The sequence below is a fragment of the Molossus molossus genome, unplaced genomic scaffold (genome assembly GCF_014108415.1).
Source record: "Molossus molossus isolate mMolMol1 unplaced genomic scaffold, mMolMol1.p scaffold_m16_p_1, whole genome shotgun sequence".
NCBI classification, from domain to species: Eukaryota; Metazoa; Chordata; class Mammalia; order Chiroptera; family Molossidae; genus Molossus; species Molossus molossus.
In genome coordinates, this window is record NW_023425344.1 from 38,735,790 (window position 1) to 38,754,708 (window position 18,919).

General features: G+C 37.3%; 1 protein-coding gene across 4 annotated transcripts in view; it reads right to left on the minus strand.

Annotated features, from left to right (window-relative positions):
* The window catches only part of CLOCK (clock circadian regulator), a 126,428-nt gene that overhangs the window by 21,322 nt on the left and 86,187 nt on the right, over positions 1–18,919 (minus strand). For all 4 annotated transcript variants that reach the window (XM_036274305.1, XM_036274276.1, XM_036274295.1 and 1 more), the window contains 2 exons: positions 3,705–3,852; positions 3,063–3,138 (listed from right to left, as the gene is read on the minus strand). In XM_036274305.1, the coding sequence (XP_036130198.1) occupies positions 3,063–3,138; positions 3,705–3,852 (224 nt within the window). The remainder of the gene's footprint in view (positions 1–3,062; positions 3,139–3,704; positions 3,853–18,919) is intronic.

Sequence of the window (18,919 nt, forward strand, 5' to 3'; positions counted from 1 at the left end):
GAAAAAGAGTAAAATAAATATTTTCTTGTGGTTCAGTTCAGAGACCCCAAATTATCAGTATTGCTTACTAACCCCTCTTCCCAAAAGTCAGTTTTTACTCATAACAAAGCAATGCTATGTGTGTATATATTAGGTAAAGAAACAAAAATTTATTTTTTATAGCCAAAAGGTTTTGGCTTTATTCTCAATTTAAAGAAACAACAGATACAGAAGAATGAGGGTGGACTCTTACCATATACCATATACAAAAGCTAACTCAAATAGATCAAAGACCTAAAAACTATAAAACTTTCAGAAAGAGAAAAGCTTTATGACATTGGATTGGGCAATAATTTCTTGGATGACAGTAAATGCACAAACAACAAAAGTGCATCAGAGGACAGTATACCAGAGTGGAAAGGCAACCCATGGAATGAGACAAAACATTTGCAAATCATATAGCTGATAATAAATTAGTACCTAGAACATATAAAAAAAAAAACCTCTACAATACAACAGAAAAAAAAACAAAAAACAAATCCCCAATCCAGTTAAAAAACTAGCAAAGATTTTGCAGATATTTCTCCAAAGATAAACAAATGGTCAATAAACACATGAAAAGATGCTCAATATCAACAATCATTGGGAAAATATAAATCAAAACCACAATGAGATACTACTTCACATCCATCCATTGTAAGAGAAAAACAAAAACAAAAAACACAGAAAATAACCAGTGTTAGTAAGAATATAGAAATTGGAACTCTTATGCACTGCTAATGGAAATGTAAAATAATGTAGCTACTATGAAAAACAATAGATGGTTGTTTAAACAATTAAACATAGAATTACTATATGATCCAACAATTCTATTTCTGAGTACAAGCTCAAAACATTGAAAGCAGGGGCTCAAACAGATATTCGTACACCCATGTTCATAGCAGTACTAGTCAAAATAGCCAAAAGATGAATACAACCTAAGTATCCAATGAAGGATAAGTGGATAACAAAAATGTGGCATATACACACAAAATATTATTCAGGAAATTCTGTCATATACTACAACATGGATAAACCTTGAGGACATTATGCCAAGTCAAATAAGCCAGTCACATGAGGACAATTATTGTATGAGTCCACTTGTATGCGGTACCTCTGGGAATCAAATTAAGAGAGTCAGAAAATAGACTGGTAGTCACCAGGACCTTGAAAGAGGAGGAAATAGGAATTAATATTTAATGGGTAGGATACGAAATTTCAGTTTGGGAAGATGAAAAAGTTTTGGTGATGAATGGTGATGATGGCTTGCACACCAGTGTGAATGTACTTAATGCCACTGAACTGTACACTTAACATTGGTTTTATTCCTACCTCACTGGCTATTTCCTTGTCTCCCTCACCTCCTAAAGTTGGAGCGCACCAACATTAATGTTTAGTATTTGGCTGTCATCTCTCCAACCATTCCCCTGGTGATCACATTTACACTCATGACTTTAAAACCAGCCACACAATAAAAGTTCTTAACAATCTATCTCAAATGGACCTCTCCCTTAAACTCCCAGTGGATCATGGTGGCAACAGTAAACATGGTGAGAAAGTGGACAGTTGGCGTATATTTTGGAAGTAGCACTAACTGAATTTACTAGGATTGAACACTGGCATGAGGGCAAAAGCAGCAGCAAGGGGGAGGGGGGCAATCTGTATTCTTTAGTTTCTATAATGGTCCTCATTTTAAGGAATCCTAGATGTAAGGCACTTTTCTCAGAAAATTTCTTTTATTAAAACATACTAAATGTTCTTCCTGTACATATACAACACTTCCTTGAAACATTCTTTCCTGTGGGATCCATGACAGCAGAGAACTTGTCTGTTATTTACTGCTGAATTCTTAGCATCTAGAGCCATGCCAGGTACTGTCTGGCACATGGACGGTACTTAATAAGGTTTACTGAATGACTGATCAATACCCCCCCCCCCATTGTCCCCTGGCATCCTGCCTGTTTAACATACTTTTTATATGGACTCTTGACTCTTCTCATTCTACTTGTTTTCTACAAGTCAAAAATACGTGTGGCAGCTTCTGACATGCCTCATGACGATTCCTACCTCCTGGTGGTGTTTACTCCCTTGTGTGATCCCTCCCCTTGAGTGTAGACTAGACCTGGTAATTTGCTTCTCATGTACAGAATTAATAAAAGTGATGCATTATCACTTCTGTGATTAGGTTACAAAAGATTCTGCTTTTCATCTTGGTGGTTTTCTCTCCCTGGATCTTCTTGCATACTTGCTTTGATGAAAAGGGCCACCTGGAAAGGAACTGAGGGTGACCTCTGGCCATCAGTCATCAAGCAATCAAGGCCCTCCATCCAAAGGCCCAGGAGGAATCAAATCCTTCCAACAACTAAAGTGAGCCTGGAAACAGATTCTGCCCCAATTGAATCTTGAGATAACTGGCCCCCATGGACACCTTGATCACAGTTTTGTAGGAGACCATGGACTTGACACCCTGCCTGCAGCCTCATAACCAATTCTGAACCAGAGGTCCCAACTAAACTGTGCCTGGATTCTTAATCATAGAAACAATGAGTTAATAACTGCTATATTACATCATTAAGTTTTGTTACACAGCCATAGGTAACTAACACACTACCCTTCTAAATGATATAATGAAAAGAGAAACCAGAGTTCAAATTCTGACTATAATTTCCCAGCCAGGTGTCTTTAAAGCCTCCATTTCAATATTTTCAAAGTGGGGATACTGCCTACTAGGTAAGGATGTCTGAGGAGTAAAAGATATTTTGTAATTCATATAAAGAACCTCTTCAGAGCTTAACATATTATAGGCAATTAATAAATGATAGTTTAAATCTGAGATCATACATGTCTCTCATCCCATTATCACTGAACAGTGAACTCTTCAAATCCTTTTTAGAAGCAGATCAAGTTTTAAAATATTATATTAAAAATGTATAGCCCTGTCACAAGTGAGAAAATAAAATCTTTAAAAAATAACTTTCCTATAAATTACTGAGTCTTGTCTTTCATTGCAAAGAAATAACTTTTTTAAACTGTAATATACATACTTTGTCAGCAGCTGTCTCAGGAAGAGACTCTTCAATGCCAAGTTCTCGTCGTCTTTCAGCCCTAACTTCTGCATAACTACAAATGAAAAAAACAGAAGTTTAGTGTTTGGTCATTCATTTAAAATACTGCAGAGGTATACCCATTCAGTTTTTGCTATGTGTCTTCCTTGCTCATTTCTAATTCCAGACTATGTTCCATGCACTACACAAACCTACGACATATGTACAATCAAAAGACTGTGTACAGTATCTTAATTCAAACTGCATTTTTCTAGGCATCTCAAATTAAATTTTCTAGGTATGTAATAAAAATGATCTGTAAATGCACAGTTCTTAAATTCAGAGATATTAACGGAAGAATATGTTTGTCTACTCCAGTTTTCCTTTCATGTAATTGACTTTGGTACATAAAAGACAGTTACAATTTCTGCTTTAAACCACACAATGTATGTCAAGAATTATATATCTATATATACCTGCATTCTATTTCTATATAATAAGGAGATTTAATAATATATTGAAACTGTGTATCAATAAGAAAAAAATCACTTAATAGTTCATTAACAAGTCATGCATACAAATTTGACTGTCGATATCATTATGGATATTTCTATAGCTCAGAAATTTTGTAAAATAATTTACCTTACTACAGTGTGAGTACAAACAATAAACTCTGGCCTTGAATTCCACTGGTGATAAGTGATATAGTAATGAGTTTGAAGCCAAATCCACTGCTGTCCTTTGGTCAGGAACCTGTAATAACATGACTTGCCTTTCCCATATTGCATCACTAAGAAAAAAAAATTTTTTTTGAGTCATATTATAAGTTATGAATCTGCTTTTTAGCAAAAGCTATTTTTTATATTTATATCTATATACAGTCGTCCCTCGCCACTTCGCGCTTTGACTTTTCACAGCTTCACTCTCGCGGTTTTTTCAAATATACTATAATATAGTATAGTATTTGAAATAAGGATTCCTACTTCACAGAAATTCATTTATCATGATAGAGTCTGGAACTGATTAACTGTGATAAACGAGGGCCGACTGTATATAATTCTCTGGTGTTTTAATAACATATATATTAATTATAAGAAAACACTATTCTGCAGAGATAGCTTAAGGTCTCAAGTCATTAATCTTCCATAGTGTCCAACTAACTTATAGCCAATTACTGCTGGTCTTAGATATTTTTCATACACAATAAGCTTCCAAATATTCACGAATAAAGTACTCACATATTGACTTACTCTTGCCCAGATATACTGAGGATAACAGCAGTAAGCATTCACGCTTGAGGTTTTTTTTCCACCTGTACCCTGGCAGGTATAACATCTTTTGAGGCATTTAATTCTAAATCTTAACTGTCCAAAATCCAGATTAAATTATTTGAACACTCAAGTACAGTATTTCCCAAAACACTCCCCACAGACTCTATGTTCTGCAGCTTTTTAACAGTTAAGCAAAAAAAAAAAAAGTGGGGGGAGAGGTTTGGTGGTTAAATTAATTTGGGAAACTTTGTTAAACAGCTTTATTTAATCTTTTTTAAAAACTTATTGTTATTGAATTCATTGGGGTAACATTGGCTAAAAAAATTATATAGGTTTCAGGTGTACAATTATATAATACATTATCTGTATATTGTATTGTGTTCACCACCCCAAGTAAAATCTCCTTCCACCACCATTTACCCCCCCTTTACCCTCTTCTACCTCTCTCTAACCCGTTACCTCTAGTGATCACCATACTGTTGTGTCTAGGAGCTTAATTATTTTTTCTTAATCCCTTCACATTTTTGACCCAGCCCCTCAATGCCTCTGTTCTCTGTATCTATGAGCCTGTCTCTCTCTATTTTGTTGATTATTGTGTTCATAAGATTCCATATATAAGTGAAATCATATAGTACTTATATTTCTTTGACTAGCTTATTTCACTTAGCATAATACTCGCCAGGTCCATCCATGCTGTTGCAAAAGGTAAGATTTACTCCTTTTTTATGGCCAGGTAGTATTCCACTGTGTAAATGTAGCACAGCCTTTTTTTTTTAAACTCCCAGTAATTATATAATGTTTATAATTTCAGACATAATAGAAACCTATTATTTTAAATGGGACCTTCTAGGTTTTCCACCCAGATTGTCAATTAATAAAACTTACGTAATAATTCACATAGTAAGTTGTATTCACCAACTGCTATCATATTCCTAAGAAAATATTATTATTGAAGCTTCCTGTGTTCAATGCAACTTTATTTTTTAAAAATTTTTTATCTTTTTTATTGAATGTATTGGGGTGAAACTGGTTAATAAAATTTTATCCCCCCCCTTCTTCTACCTCCCCTTACCCCCCTTTCCCTCTGGCAATTACCACACCACTGTCTATGTCTATGACTTCTCTCTTTTTTATTAATCCCTCACTTCCTTCACCAAGTCCTGAAACCCACCTCCCCTCTGACAGCTGTCAGTCTGTTCTCTGTCTCTATGAATCTATTTCTATTTTGTTCGTTAGTTTATTTTGTTCATTAGATTCCACATGAGTGAAATCATATGGTACTTGTCTATCTCCGACTGGCTTATTTCAGTTAGCATAATTCTCTCCAGGTCCATCCATGCTGTTACAAAGGGTAAGCTTTCCTTCTTTTTAAGGCCAACAGTATTCCATTGTGTAAATGTACTACAGCTATTTTATCCACTAACCTACTGATGGGCACTTGGGCTGCTTCCAAATCTTGGCTATTGTAAATAGTACTACAATGACATAGGGGTGCATATATTCTTTAGAATCAGTGTTTTGGGTTTCTTTGGATATGTTCCTAGAAGTGGAATCACTGGGTCATAAGGCAGTTCCTTTTTTAATTTTTTTCAGGAAACTCTATACTGTTTTCCACAGTGGTTGCACCAATCTGCATTGGGTCCCTTTTCTCCACATCCTCACCAACACTTGTTTGTTGACTTACTGATGATAGCCATTCTGACAGGTGTGAGGTGATACCTCATTGTGGTTTTAATTTGCATTTCTCTGATGATTAGTGATGTTAAGCATCTTTTCATAAGTCTATTGGCCATCTATCTGTATGTCCTCTTTGGAGAAGTGTCTATTCCGGTCTTTTGCCCATTTTATATACACACACACACACACACACATATCCTCACCTGAGGACATTTTTCCATTTTTTATTCAGACAGAGCAGGAGGGAGAGAGAGGAAGAGAGAGAGAGAGAGATATCGACGTGAAAGGGACACATCGAGTGGCTGCTATCCGCACGACCCAACCAGGGCTGGGGACAAACTGCAACCGAAGTACATGCCCTTAGTGGAAACCGAACCCGGGTCTCTCTGGACCACAGGCCGACACTCTAATCACTGAGCCAAACCGGCCAGGGCTCTTTTGCCCATTTTTAAATCGGATTGTTTGTTTAAGGTGTTGAGTTTTATCAGTTCTTTGTTGTTTTTTTGTTTGTTTGTTTTTGTGGTACGTGCCCCTAGCAGGAACCGAACCCGGGACTCTCTGGTTCGCAGGCCAATGCTCGACCACTGAGCCAAACTGGCCAGGGCGAGTTTTATCAGTTCTTTATAAATTTTGGATATTACCACTTTATCAGATGTATCACTGGCAAATATGGTCTCCCATTCAGTGGGCTGTCTTTTTATTTGATTGATGGTTTACTTTGCTGCGAAAAACTTTTTAGTTTGATGTAGTCCCATTTGTTTAATTTTTCTTTTGTTTCCCTTGCCCAAGGAGATATATAAGAAAAAAAATTGCTATGAGAAATGTCCAAGATTTTACTGCTTATGTTTTCTAGGATTTTAATGTTTTGAGTCTAACATTTAAGTCTTTAATTAATTTTGAGCTTATTCTTGTGTGCATGTAAGAAGGCGGTCTAGTTTCATTTTTTGCATATATCTGTCCAATTTTCCCAACACCATTTATTAAATAAGACTACCTTTACCCCATTGTATATCTTTGCCCCTTTTCTCAAATATTAACTTACTATGGAGGTGTGGATTTATTTCTGGGCTCTCTATTCTATTCCACCAATCTAGATGTCTGTTTTTATGCCAGTCCCATACTGTTTTGATTTCTATGGCCTTGTAGTATAGTTTGATATTGGGTACCATGAATCCTCCAATTTTGTTCTTCTTCCTCAAGATTGCTGTGGCTATAAGAGGTCTTTTGTGGTTTCATATAAATTTTTGGAATATTTGTTCTAGTTCTGTGAAATTTGCCATTGGTGTCTTAATAGGAATTGCAGTGAACCTCTAGATTGCGTTGGATAGTATGGACATTTTAATGATGTTGATTCTTCCTATCCATGAACACGAGATATGCTTCCACTTCTCTGTCTTATAATTTTTCAAGCACAAATCTTTTACCTCCTTGGTTAAATTTATTACTAGGCATTTGTTTTTTAAGCAACTGTGAATGTGATTGTTTTCTATTACTCTAACAGTTCAGTATTGACGTGTAAAAATGCAACTGGCCCTAGCTGGTTTGGCTCAGCAGTTGAGTGGTGGACCGTGGACCAGAGCTGTGGGCTTGATTCCAGTCAAGGGCACATACTTTGGTTGTGGTTCAGTCCCCAACCCTGGTCGGGGTCGTGCGGGAGGCAACCAGTCGATGTGCCTCTCTCACATCAATGTTTCTCTCTCTTTCTCTCTCCCCTTCCTCCTCCCACTCTATCTGAAGACAAATGAAAAAGTGACCTTGGGTGAGAATTTAAAAAAAAGCAACTGATTTTTGGATATTTATTTTATATCATGCTACTTTACTGAATTCATTTATTAACTAGTAGTTTTTTAGTGGATTCTGTAGGGACTTCTATGTACAATGTATCATCTGTGAATAATGAGTTTTACTTCCTCCTTCCCAATTTGGATGTCTTTAATTCTTCTCCTTGTCTGATAGCTGTAGCTAGCTAGGACTTTCAGTACTATGTTGAACAAGAGTGGTGAAAGTGGAAATCCATATCTTATTCCCAATCTTAGTTTTTGCCCACTGAATATGATGTTGGCTTTGGGTTTGTCACATATGGCCTTTATTATGTTGAGGTATGTTCCCTCTATCCCCACTTTGCTGAGAGGTTACAGGGTTTTTTGTAATATAACAGATCAATTTTAATTCTAGCACCTGAAGCTATACAAGGATACGCTTTATAAACCTCATAGGACTGTTGTACATGTTCAATAAAGTGACAACTATGTAATACCACTTGGTATCTCAAAATCAGGAACATACTTTTGATTTGTTTAAACATAATCCACAGAATTAAAAACAAAATCAGAAGCCATTCACAGTTATACTAATTGTCAATTTAAAGTTTTACACATATTACTTGATATACAGTCCATATCTAGTAGGGAGGTTCAAGTGATTTCAGATCCTCATCCTGGTGTACTCTACTGGGAAGGTTTCTTAAGTAGCTGTGTGAATGGCCAAAGGTCGGTACAACCAGGACTAGAACAGCAAGTCAAATTCTACCATAGTTTCTGTAGTTTTTGCTTTTTTTCTTTGTCAGTTCAAAGTGAACAGTGAGAATTAAATACTTTACGTATGCACATGGTATGCTGTGAAAGCATAGCTGCTTACAGACATATAATAAAAATACTTGTTAACTAATTTGATAAAATAATGTATAAAAGTATATAGCAAAAACATTAATCATCTCTGACCCTGGAAAGATCAATTTCATTTTTTATATTACAAAGAAAAACAGTTTTAGTTTTTTTGAACCTCGTATCCAGAAATACTTTTAAAAAAAGACAGCCATAAATTCTTTACTTTTTACTCTCAACATGGTTGTGAAATTAGGAAACCAAGGCCATTGAAATGCCTAAATCCAGAGTCCAAATATTTGACCACATAGAATACTATCATTTTTAGGAGGAGTAATAATCAAGGCTTTTAAAGCAGTTTTTAATTTATAAACACAACAGGCATTTTGGTATTCTGGCCACTGGAAAACAAAGGCTGTGGCATCAGTCTTTACTGATGTCTGAGATGTCTCACTTCTGATGATTCAATTCAGTGTATTTAAGATAACTGAAGGTGACAAAAAAATTTCGGAGATAGGCAACAAGTCACATTAAAAAAACCAAAACTCCCTATGTGAGTAACGGTAGGCAATATGATTATAGAAGTTAAAAATTACTTCAAAACCTATGACTTCAGCTTGGCATACAGCTTAGGTTCCAAATCTGATTCATCCCTATTAAAATGTAAGCCCTTAAAAGAGAATGTGTCTGTTTATACACATATATATTTTTAAATAATCAGATAATCTCTGAAGCAGCCTTAGTATTTCCTTTAAATGTCTTGAAATGACCATAGGTTTAGTTTCACAGAAAGGGTTAGCCAGCTTCTTGGCCTAAGGCTAGCACAGTGATCATTTGTCTAAGGCTAGAAAGGTACCAATGTGACATAAACTGTAAGGAAGAGGAGAAAATGAGGGCTTTCCCTGACAGTTGGTAGCTAAAACTCAAGGGATTCTTAGAAAATGACACAATGGGAAGCTTGCTCTACATTCATCCTAATCTTTGCTGACACCTCCATATTAGGTCACCTTCAGTTGTCCTACTAACTATTGTCCTTATTCCTGTGTTACCTGTATTTGATGACCCAGATCTGCTGTTACTAGTTAAAATCATTGGAAACTCATCACAATCCTTTACCCTGAGAATCTGTCTTTGAAACTTACAGATTATGTCAAAACTACCTCTATCTGTGACTGAAAACACCAATAGGAAACCCTCACCAGTTCTCATATACTGTTCTCTCATAGCTCCAAACTCTTCTTGTCCTGCTGTACCTAAAATATCTAGCCGGACTGCTCTGTCATCTATTATGCACTGATTTGCGTAGGAATCCTTGATGGTTGGCTCATAATCCGTTACAAAATAGGACTGGACGAACTGGATGGTGAGCACTGACTTGCCCCTGCTCCTCCCGCCAACCCCCACTAGCTAGTACTTCTGGCTGGAACTGTCCCATCAGCCAGCTGGGGCCACGGGGATACAACAAAGCTCAGCCCAGCCACGCCAAGCCACTGCCCACCCTAGGCCCAGCTCCAAGGATATAAGTGTGTTGTGGGGGAGCAGGCGAGCAGGGGTCCCAGGTGCCCAGAGCTGCTGGGAGGGCTGGTGCGACACCATGACACCCTGGCTAGCCAAGTCACAATGGAGGCACAGAGAAGCAGGATGACACTACTGAGAGTTTTTATCAAAAATGGGGGCTGGATTTTATCAAATGTTTTTCTGCATCTATTGAGATGATCGTGCTTACCCTTCATTTTGTGATTCACTCACTGATTTTCAGATATTGTACCAACCTAGCAACCCCAGAATAAATCCTACTTGGTCATGGTGTATGATCTTTATAATGCATTGCTGGATCTAATTTGCTAAATTTTTTTTTTTTTCTTTTCTTTTTTTTTTTATCCTCACCCGAGGACATTTTTCCATTTTTTACTCAGATAGAGTGGGAAGGAGAGAGAGGAAGAGAGAGAAACATCGATGTGAAAGGGACACATCGAGTGGCCACCACCCACACGACCCAACCAGGGCCGGGGACAAACCGCAGCCAAGGCACATGCCCTTAGCAGGAACCGAACCCGGGTCTCTGTGGACCGCAGGCCGACGCTCTAACCGCTGAGCCAAACTGGCCAGGGCTAATTTGCTAAAATTTTGTTGAGGACTTTAGCATCTATGTTCATCAAAGATATTGGTATAAAATTTTCTTTCTTTGTAGTGTCTTTATCTGGTTTTGGAATTAGGATAATGCTGGCCTTGTAAAATGAGCTTGGGAGACACTTCCTCCTCCTAAATGTTTTTAGAATATTTTGAGAAGGATAGAAGTTAGTTCTTTGACCGTTTGGTAAATTCACCTGTAAAGCTATCCAGTCCAGGACTTTTGTTTGCTGGGAATTTTTTTATTATTACTCCAAATTTCACTAGTTGTAATCTATCTATTAAGATTTTCTGATTCTTACTGATTGAGTTTTGGAAGACTGTATGTTTCTAGGAATTTATCCATTTCACCCAGATTATCCAAATTGTTAGCATACAATTGTTCATAATATTTTGTTACAATGCTTTGTATTTCTTTGGTGTCAGTTGTTATTTCTCCTCTTTCATATATTTTATTTGGGTCCCCTCTCTCTTTTCTTCTTTTTGAGTCTGGTTAAAGTTTTGTCAATCTTATCTTTTCAAAGAACTGGCTCTTAGTTTCACTGATCTTTTGTTTTGTTTTGCTTTTTAGACTATTCCATTTATTTCTGCTCTGATCTTTAATATTTCCTCCCCTCTACTCATTTTTGGCTTTGTTAGCTGATCTTTCTCTAGTTCCTTTATGTATAAAGTTAGACTGTTTATTTGAGTTTTTACTTATTTCTTTTTTTTTAATTTTATTTTTGTTACAGATGTTTCTCCTTTTTACCCCATTGACACCCCCCCCCCCCCGTTCCTGGCTTTGTTGTCCATGTCCAATGGTTATGGGTACATGCATATAAGTCCTGTGGTTTATCTCTTCCCTCCGCCCACCACCCCCTCTTCTGAGGGTTGTCAGTCTGTACCATACTTCCATGTTTCTGGGTCTACCCATTCCTCAGACTATTATGTTCGTTACATTCCACAAATAAGTGAGATCATGTGGTATTTGTCTCTTTCTGTTTGGCTTGTTTCACTTAGGAAAATACTTTCCAGGTCCCTCCATGTCATCTCAAGGGATAAAAGATCTTTCTTTCTTATAGCTGCATAGTACTCCATTATCTATATGCACCACAACTTTTTTATCCATTTGTCTACTGATGGACTCTTGGGCTGTTTCTAGATCTTAGCTATTGTAAATAGTGCTACAAATATGGGGATATATATATTCTTTCTGATTGGCGTTTCCGGCTTCTTAGGATATATTCCTAGAAGCGGGATCACTGAGTCAAATGGCAGTTCAATTTTTTGAGGTAACACCATATTGTTTTCCATAGTGGCTGCACCAGTTTGCATTCCCACCAGCAGTGTACCAGAGACCCCGTTTCTCCACACCCTTGCCAACACTTGTTTGATGATTTGTTGATGGCAGCCATTCTGACAGGTGTGAGGTGATACCTCATTGTTGTTTTAATTTGCATCTCTCTGATGATTAGGGATGTTGAGCATTTCTTCATATGTCTCTTAGCCATTTGTATGTCCTGTTTGGAGAGGTGTCCATTCTGCTCCTCTGCCCACTTTTTTAATTGGGTTCTTTGTCTTCCTTTTGTTGAGTTGTATGAGTACTCTATACATTTTAAAGATTAACCCTTATCTGATGTATCATTGGCAATGATGTTCTCCCATATAGTGGGTTGCCTTTCCATTTTGAGGGTTGTTTCTTTTGCTGTGCAGAAGCTATTAAGGTTGATGTAGTCCCATGTGTTCATTTTTTGCTTTATTTCTGTTGCTTTAGGTGATGTACCAGTGAAAATTCTGCTGCGTATGATGTCCGAAATTTTGCTCCCTACAGTTTCTTCTAGAATTTTTATGGATTCACGGGTCACAGTTAGGTCTTTTATCCATTTTGAGTTTATTTTTGTGTATGGTATAAGTTGATGGGATAGTTTCATTTTTTTGCATGTAGCTGTCCAATTTCCCAACACCATTTATTAAAGAGGCTGTCTTTACTCCATTGTATGTTCTTGCCTCCTCTGTCAAATATTAATGGAGCATACTGTCTTGGGTCCATTTCTGGGTTCTCTGTTCTGTTCCACTGGTCTATGTGCCTGTTCTTGTGCCAGTACCAGGTTGTTTTGATTACAGGAGCTTTGTAGTATAACCTGATAATCTGGTATTGTGACCCCACCTACTTAGTCCTTCTTTTCCAAGATTGCTGTGGCTATTCGAGGTCTTTTTGGTTCCGTATGAACTTTTGAAGTATTTGTTCTACTTCTGTAAAGTATGTCGTCGGTACTTTGATGGGGATTGCATTGAATCTACAGATTGTTTTTAGTAATATGGATGTTCTAATGATGTTAATTCTTCCAATCCATGACCAAGGTATGTGCTTCCATTTTTTTATATCTTCCTCTATTTCTTTACTCAATGTCCTGTAGTTTTCTGCAAATAGGTCCTTTACATATTTGGTTAAGTTTATTTCTAGGTATCTTAATTTTTTGGCGGCGATGGTAAACGAGATTATTTTTTCAGTTTCTCTTTCAGTGAGTTCATCATTGGTGTATAAGAATGCCGTCAATTTCTTGACATTAATTTTGTATCCTGCTACTTTGCCAAATTTGTTTATTAAGTCTAGTAGATTTTTGATGGAGTCTTTAGGGTCTTCTATGTATGATATCATGTCATCTGCAAATAATGAGAGTTTCACTCCCTCCTTTCCAATTTGGATCCCTTTTATTTTTTCTTCCTGTCTGATTGCTGTGGCTAAGACTTCCAGTACTATGTGAAATAAGAGTGGCAAAAGTGGACATCCCTGTCTTGTTTCTGTTCTTAAGGAAAATGCTTTTAGTTTCTGCCAATTGAGTATAATGTTGGCTGTTGGTCTTTCATATATGGCCTTTATTACGTTGAGATATGATCCCTCTACTCTCACACTGCTGAGTGTTTTTATCAGAAATGAATGCTGGATTTTGTCAAATGCTTTTTCAGCATCTATTGATATGATCATGTAGTTTTTATTCTTTATTTTGTTTATGCGGTGTATCATATTTATTGATTTGCAAATATTGTACCAGCCTTGCATCCCTGGGATGAATCCCACTTGGTCATGGTGAATAATTTTTTTGATGTATTGCTGAATTCGATTTGCTAGTATTTTGTTCAGGATTTTGGCATCTGTGTTCATCAGGGATATTAGCCTGTAGTTTTCTCTCTTTGTAGTGTCTTTTTCGGGTTTTGGAATTCGAATTATTCTGGCCTCATAAAACGAGTTTGGAAGTCTTTCTTCTTCTTGAATTTTTTGAAATAGTTTGAGGGGAATGGGTGTTAGTTCTTTTTTGAATGTTTGGTAAAACTCCCCTGTGAAGCCATCCAGGCCTGGGCTTTTGTTTGCTGGGAGAGTCTTGATTACCTCTTCCATTTCCTTAGTTGTTATTGGTCTCTTCAAGTTTTCTATCTCTTCCTGGTCCAATTTTGGGAGACTGTGTTTCTAGAAATTTGTCCATTTCGCTTAGATTGTTGAATTTGTTGCCATATAATTGTTCATAGTAGTTGTTAATGATCTTTTGTATTTCTGTGGTGTCAGTTGTTACTTCTCCTCTTTCATTTCTGATTTGTGTATTTGGGTTCTCTCTCTGTTTCTTGGTGACTCTAGCCAAGGGTCCATCAAACTTGTTTAACTTTTTGAGAAACCAGCTCTTTGTTTCATTGATCTTTTGAAAAATTTTTTTTTTTTTTTTTTACTCTATGTCATTTATTTCTGCTCTGATCTTTACTATTTCCTTCCTTCTACTTGTTCTGGTGTATTCTTTCTGTTTGCTTTCTAATTCTTTAAGTTGTGAGGTTAGACAGTCAATTAGAAATTTTTCTTCTTTCCTGAGGTAGGCCTGTAGCGCTATGAACTTCCCTCTCAGAACTGCTTTCGCTGTATCCCATAGATTTAGTGTTGTTGTGTGTTAATTTTCATTGGTTTCCAGGAAGTTTTTAAGTTCTTCCTTGATCTCCTTGGTAACCCATTCATTGTTTAATAACATGCTATTTAGCCTCCATGTGTTCAAATGTCTTTGCATGTTTTTGTTGCAGTTGATTTCTAGTTTTATGCCATTGTGATTTGAGAAGATGCTTGATATAATTTCAATCTTCTTGAATTTGTAGAGATTTAGTTTGTGTCCTAACATGTGGTCTATCTTTGAGAAGGCCCCATGTGCACTTAAGAAGAATGTGAATTCTGTAGTTTTGGGGTATAATTCTCTGTAGATATCTATTAAATCCATTTGGTCTAGTGCTTCATTTAGAGTCTCTGTTTCCTTGCTAATTTTTTGTCTAGAGGATCTATCCAGTGGTGTCAGTGGGGTGTTGAAGTCCCCTGCTATGACTGTATTGCTGTTGATTTCTCCTTTGAAGTCCTCCAGAAGATTTTTAATATATTTTGGTGCTCCCATATTGGGTGCATATATGTTTATCAAGGTCATATCTTCCTCTTGGATAGATCCTTTCAATATTATGTAGTGGCCTTCTTTGTCTTTACTTATGGCCTTCATTTTGAAATCTATTTTATCAGATATGAGAATTGCTACTCCAGCTTTTTTTTTCTTTTCTGTTTGCTTGTAAGATTTTTTTCCATCCCTTCTCTTTCAACCTATGTGAGTCTTTTGTTGAGAGGTGGGTCTCTTGTAAACAACATATAGATGAGTCATGCTTTCTTATCCAGTCAGCTACTCTGTGTCTTTTTATGGGAGCATCAATCCATTTACATTTAAGGTGATTATTGATAAGTACTTATTTATCGCCATTTTTGTTTAGTGTGGTTCTATTTTTCTTCCTATTTCTTCTACTAATTACAGCAGTCCTTTTAACATTTCTTGCCGTGCTGGTTTGGTGCTAATGTATTCCCTTAGCCTGTTTTTTCTGGAAAGCTCTTTATTTGACCTTCTATTATGAATGATAGCCTTGCTAGATAGAGTAGTCTTGGACTCAGATCCTTGGTTTTCATGACATTGATTACTTCATGCAACTCCCTTCTGGCCTGCAATGTTTCTGTTGAGAAGTCAGCTTCAAGAGCCTTATGGGGTTTCCTCTGTAGGTAACCTGTTGCTGATCTCTTGCTGCTTTTAGGATTCTCTCTTTGTCTTTAATTTTTAGCATTTTAATTACTATGTGTCTTGGTGTGGGCCTGTTTGGGTTCTTCTTACTTGGGGCTCTCTGTGCTTCTTGAACTTGAATGCCTTCTTCCTTCACCAAATTAGGGAAGTTTTCTCTCACTATTTCTTCAAATGTATTCTCTGACTCTGGCTCACTTTCTTCTTCTTCGGGGACTCCTATGATGCGAATATTATTATGTTTCCAGTTGCCCCACAGTTCTCCTAAGCTGTCTTCCTGTTTTTTAATCGTTTTTTCCTTTTGGGTTTCTGATTGGTTGATTTTTTCTACCCTGTCTTCTAATTCACTTATCCGGTCCTCAGCTTCCACTACTCTGCTGTTTAGACCTTCCAATGTGTTATTTCTGTTATGTCATTCTTGATTTCTTCTTGGTGGTTTTTAATTTCCAATTGGTTGATTTTCAACATCTCTATGTCCTTACTCATGCTGTTGAGCTTCCTCAAGATCATGGTTCTGAATTCTAGCTCTGTTAACTTGCTTAATTGCTCCACATTTATCTCATCTTCAGTAGATGTCTCTTGTTCTTTCATTTGGCTTTTGTTTCTGTGTTTCACCATTTTGCCTATCACAGTATGCTTTGGAGCCTGCCAAATTTTCCCTGTGGGTGTTGGTGTTCTGCTGTTTGTGGCTCCCTGTCCTGGGTTTGGATGAGCGAGGAACAACCCACGTTAAACACCACTGTCAAGTCTTTCTTTCCTGGTTAGAGTTGCTAGTCTAGGAATGGTACAGTTATCCTCTAGCTTTTTGCCTGGAGTATATCAGTAGTGGTTACTTGAAGAGGCTTGGGTTCTCAGTTCAATGAAAAACTCCCTCAGGTGCTCAGCATAAGGGGATTTCCCAAGGGTGGGGCAGATGCTGGCTGTTAGTGAGCCTCAATATGTATTTCAATGGCCCATGGCATCGGATTAAATCTCCGAGGTAGGGGCCACAGCCTCTCCCCAGATCTCTGGGAAGGAGTAAGATGGTCACTGTCCTGCGTGGCTGCAACTCAGCAAAAGCTTTGAGCACCCTCGAAATCCCGAGTGTCCCCACACAGTTCCAGTCCAGTCCAGTCTGCCCTCCCTCTCCCGGAGCCCAAGGTGTGTGGCTGTGGCTATTTTAGAATCTGTCCCAGCTGTGCGCTGTGGAGCCGCTTGGGAGTTTAACCCGAGGGTGCTGCTCACATCTAAGGCTGCTGCTGTCTGTGGGCTCCCAGCCCACATCTCACGCCTCTGTAATCCTACCAGGATCGAGTCAGTGTCCCTGGTTTTATGATCCTTGCAAACTGCTTTTCTGTTGCTTTTTCCCATCGATTTGTATTTATTTTTGTTGTAATTCCACTTTGGTCCTGGGAGACGGTCTGTGTAGCTTCCATTCACTCCACCGCCATTTTGAAATTCTCTTTTCTTGTTTCTTGAGGTAGGCTTATAATGCTATGAATTTCCCCCTTAGGACTGCTTTCACTGTGTCTCATAGATTTTACGTTGTTGTGTTCTCATTTCCATTTGTTCAAGGCGTCTTATTATTTCTTCCTTGATCTCAGTCATTGTTTAGTAACATGTTTTCAGCCCCCATATCTTCATGTATTTTTCAGGTGTTTTTTTTTCCTTGTGATTAATTTCTAATTTCATAGCTTTATGGTGAGAGAAGATGCTTGATATGATTTCAATCTTCTTAAATTTATGAAGACTTGTTTTGTGTCCTAACATGTGGTTTGTGGTTTATCCGAGAAAATGTTCCATGAGCACTTAAAAGAATGTGTATTCTGATGCTTTGGAGTGAAATGCTCTGAAGATATCAATTAAAAAAACATCTGATCTATGGTGACAGAAGAAAAAAAAAAACCCATCTGATCTAGTGTCATTTAAAGCTGCTGTTTCCTTGTTGATTTGCTGTATGGAAGATATGTCCACTGATGTCAATGGGCATTAAAATCCCCTACTATGATTTGTATTATTGGCAATTTCTCCCTTCATGTCCATCAAGCTTTGCTTTACATATTTAAGTGCTCCTGTATTGGGTGCATAAATGTTCAGAAGGGTTATATCTTCTTGTTAGATTGTACCCTTTATCATATGTAGTGTCCTTCTTTGTCTCTTACTATAACCTTTGTTTTAAATTCTATTTTGTCAAATATAAGTATAGTTACCTCAACTTTTTTTGTTTTGTTTTGTTTGGTTTGGTACGTGCCCCTAGCGGGAACCAAACCCAGGACTCTCTGGTCCATAGGCCAACGCTCCAACTGCTGAGCCAAACTGGCCAGGGCACCTCAACTTTTTTCCCATTTCCATTTGCATGAAATCTCTTTTTCATCCCTTTACTTTTAGCCTGAGTGTATGTTTTGTTCTGAGAGTATTTCCCAAAACACTCTCTATAGATCTTAAATTCTACAACCTTTTAACAGATCTTAAGCCAAAAAGGGAGGAGGGGTATTGTGGTTAAATTAACTTAGGAAACTTTGTTAAACTGGTTAATTTAATCTTCTCAAATTACTAATTTATGTCAAGATTTGGGGGAATGGGAGGATTGATTATGAAGTGTTTCCTAGTGTTCCTTGACCATAAAACCCATTTTGAATGAACTGGCATTCAATGGACCAAACCTTAGGTAGTGCTGGTCAAGAATCAATATCTATTTCTCTCTGTGTGTATTATCATGAGCTCAGTGCCCATACTGCTTGAAGTGAACAATGTCTGAAATGAGTTTACTCTAAAAATCTTCCATGTAGTTGATGCTATCATAAAACATGCTTAATTTTCATATAGATAGGTTTATGAGACACCTAAGACATCATAAAAGTATCTTATATATCTAATTAAGTTTTATAGGATATCCAAGATGGTAAAATTTGGGGAGGAGGAGAAGGAAAGTAAATAAAACCTATCATTGAAACAAAGCTCTGAAACAAAGTATGAACAGCATGTGGTCCAGGGGCAGGTCTAGATTCTAATCCTGGGTTGTGGCCAAATTACTTGGCCCTGCTGTGCCTCAATTTATTCATGGAGATGATATTAGTACCTATTTTCAATAACTGTGGTAATGAATAAATTGTTTAGAATAGTGCATGGCACAATGAGATAAT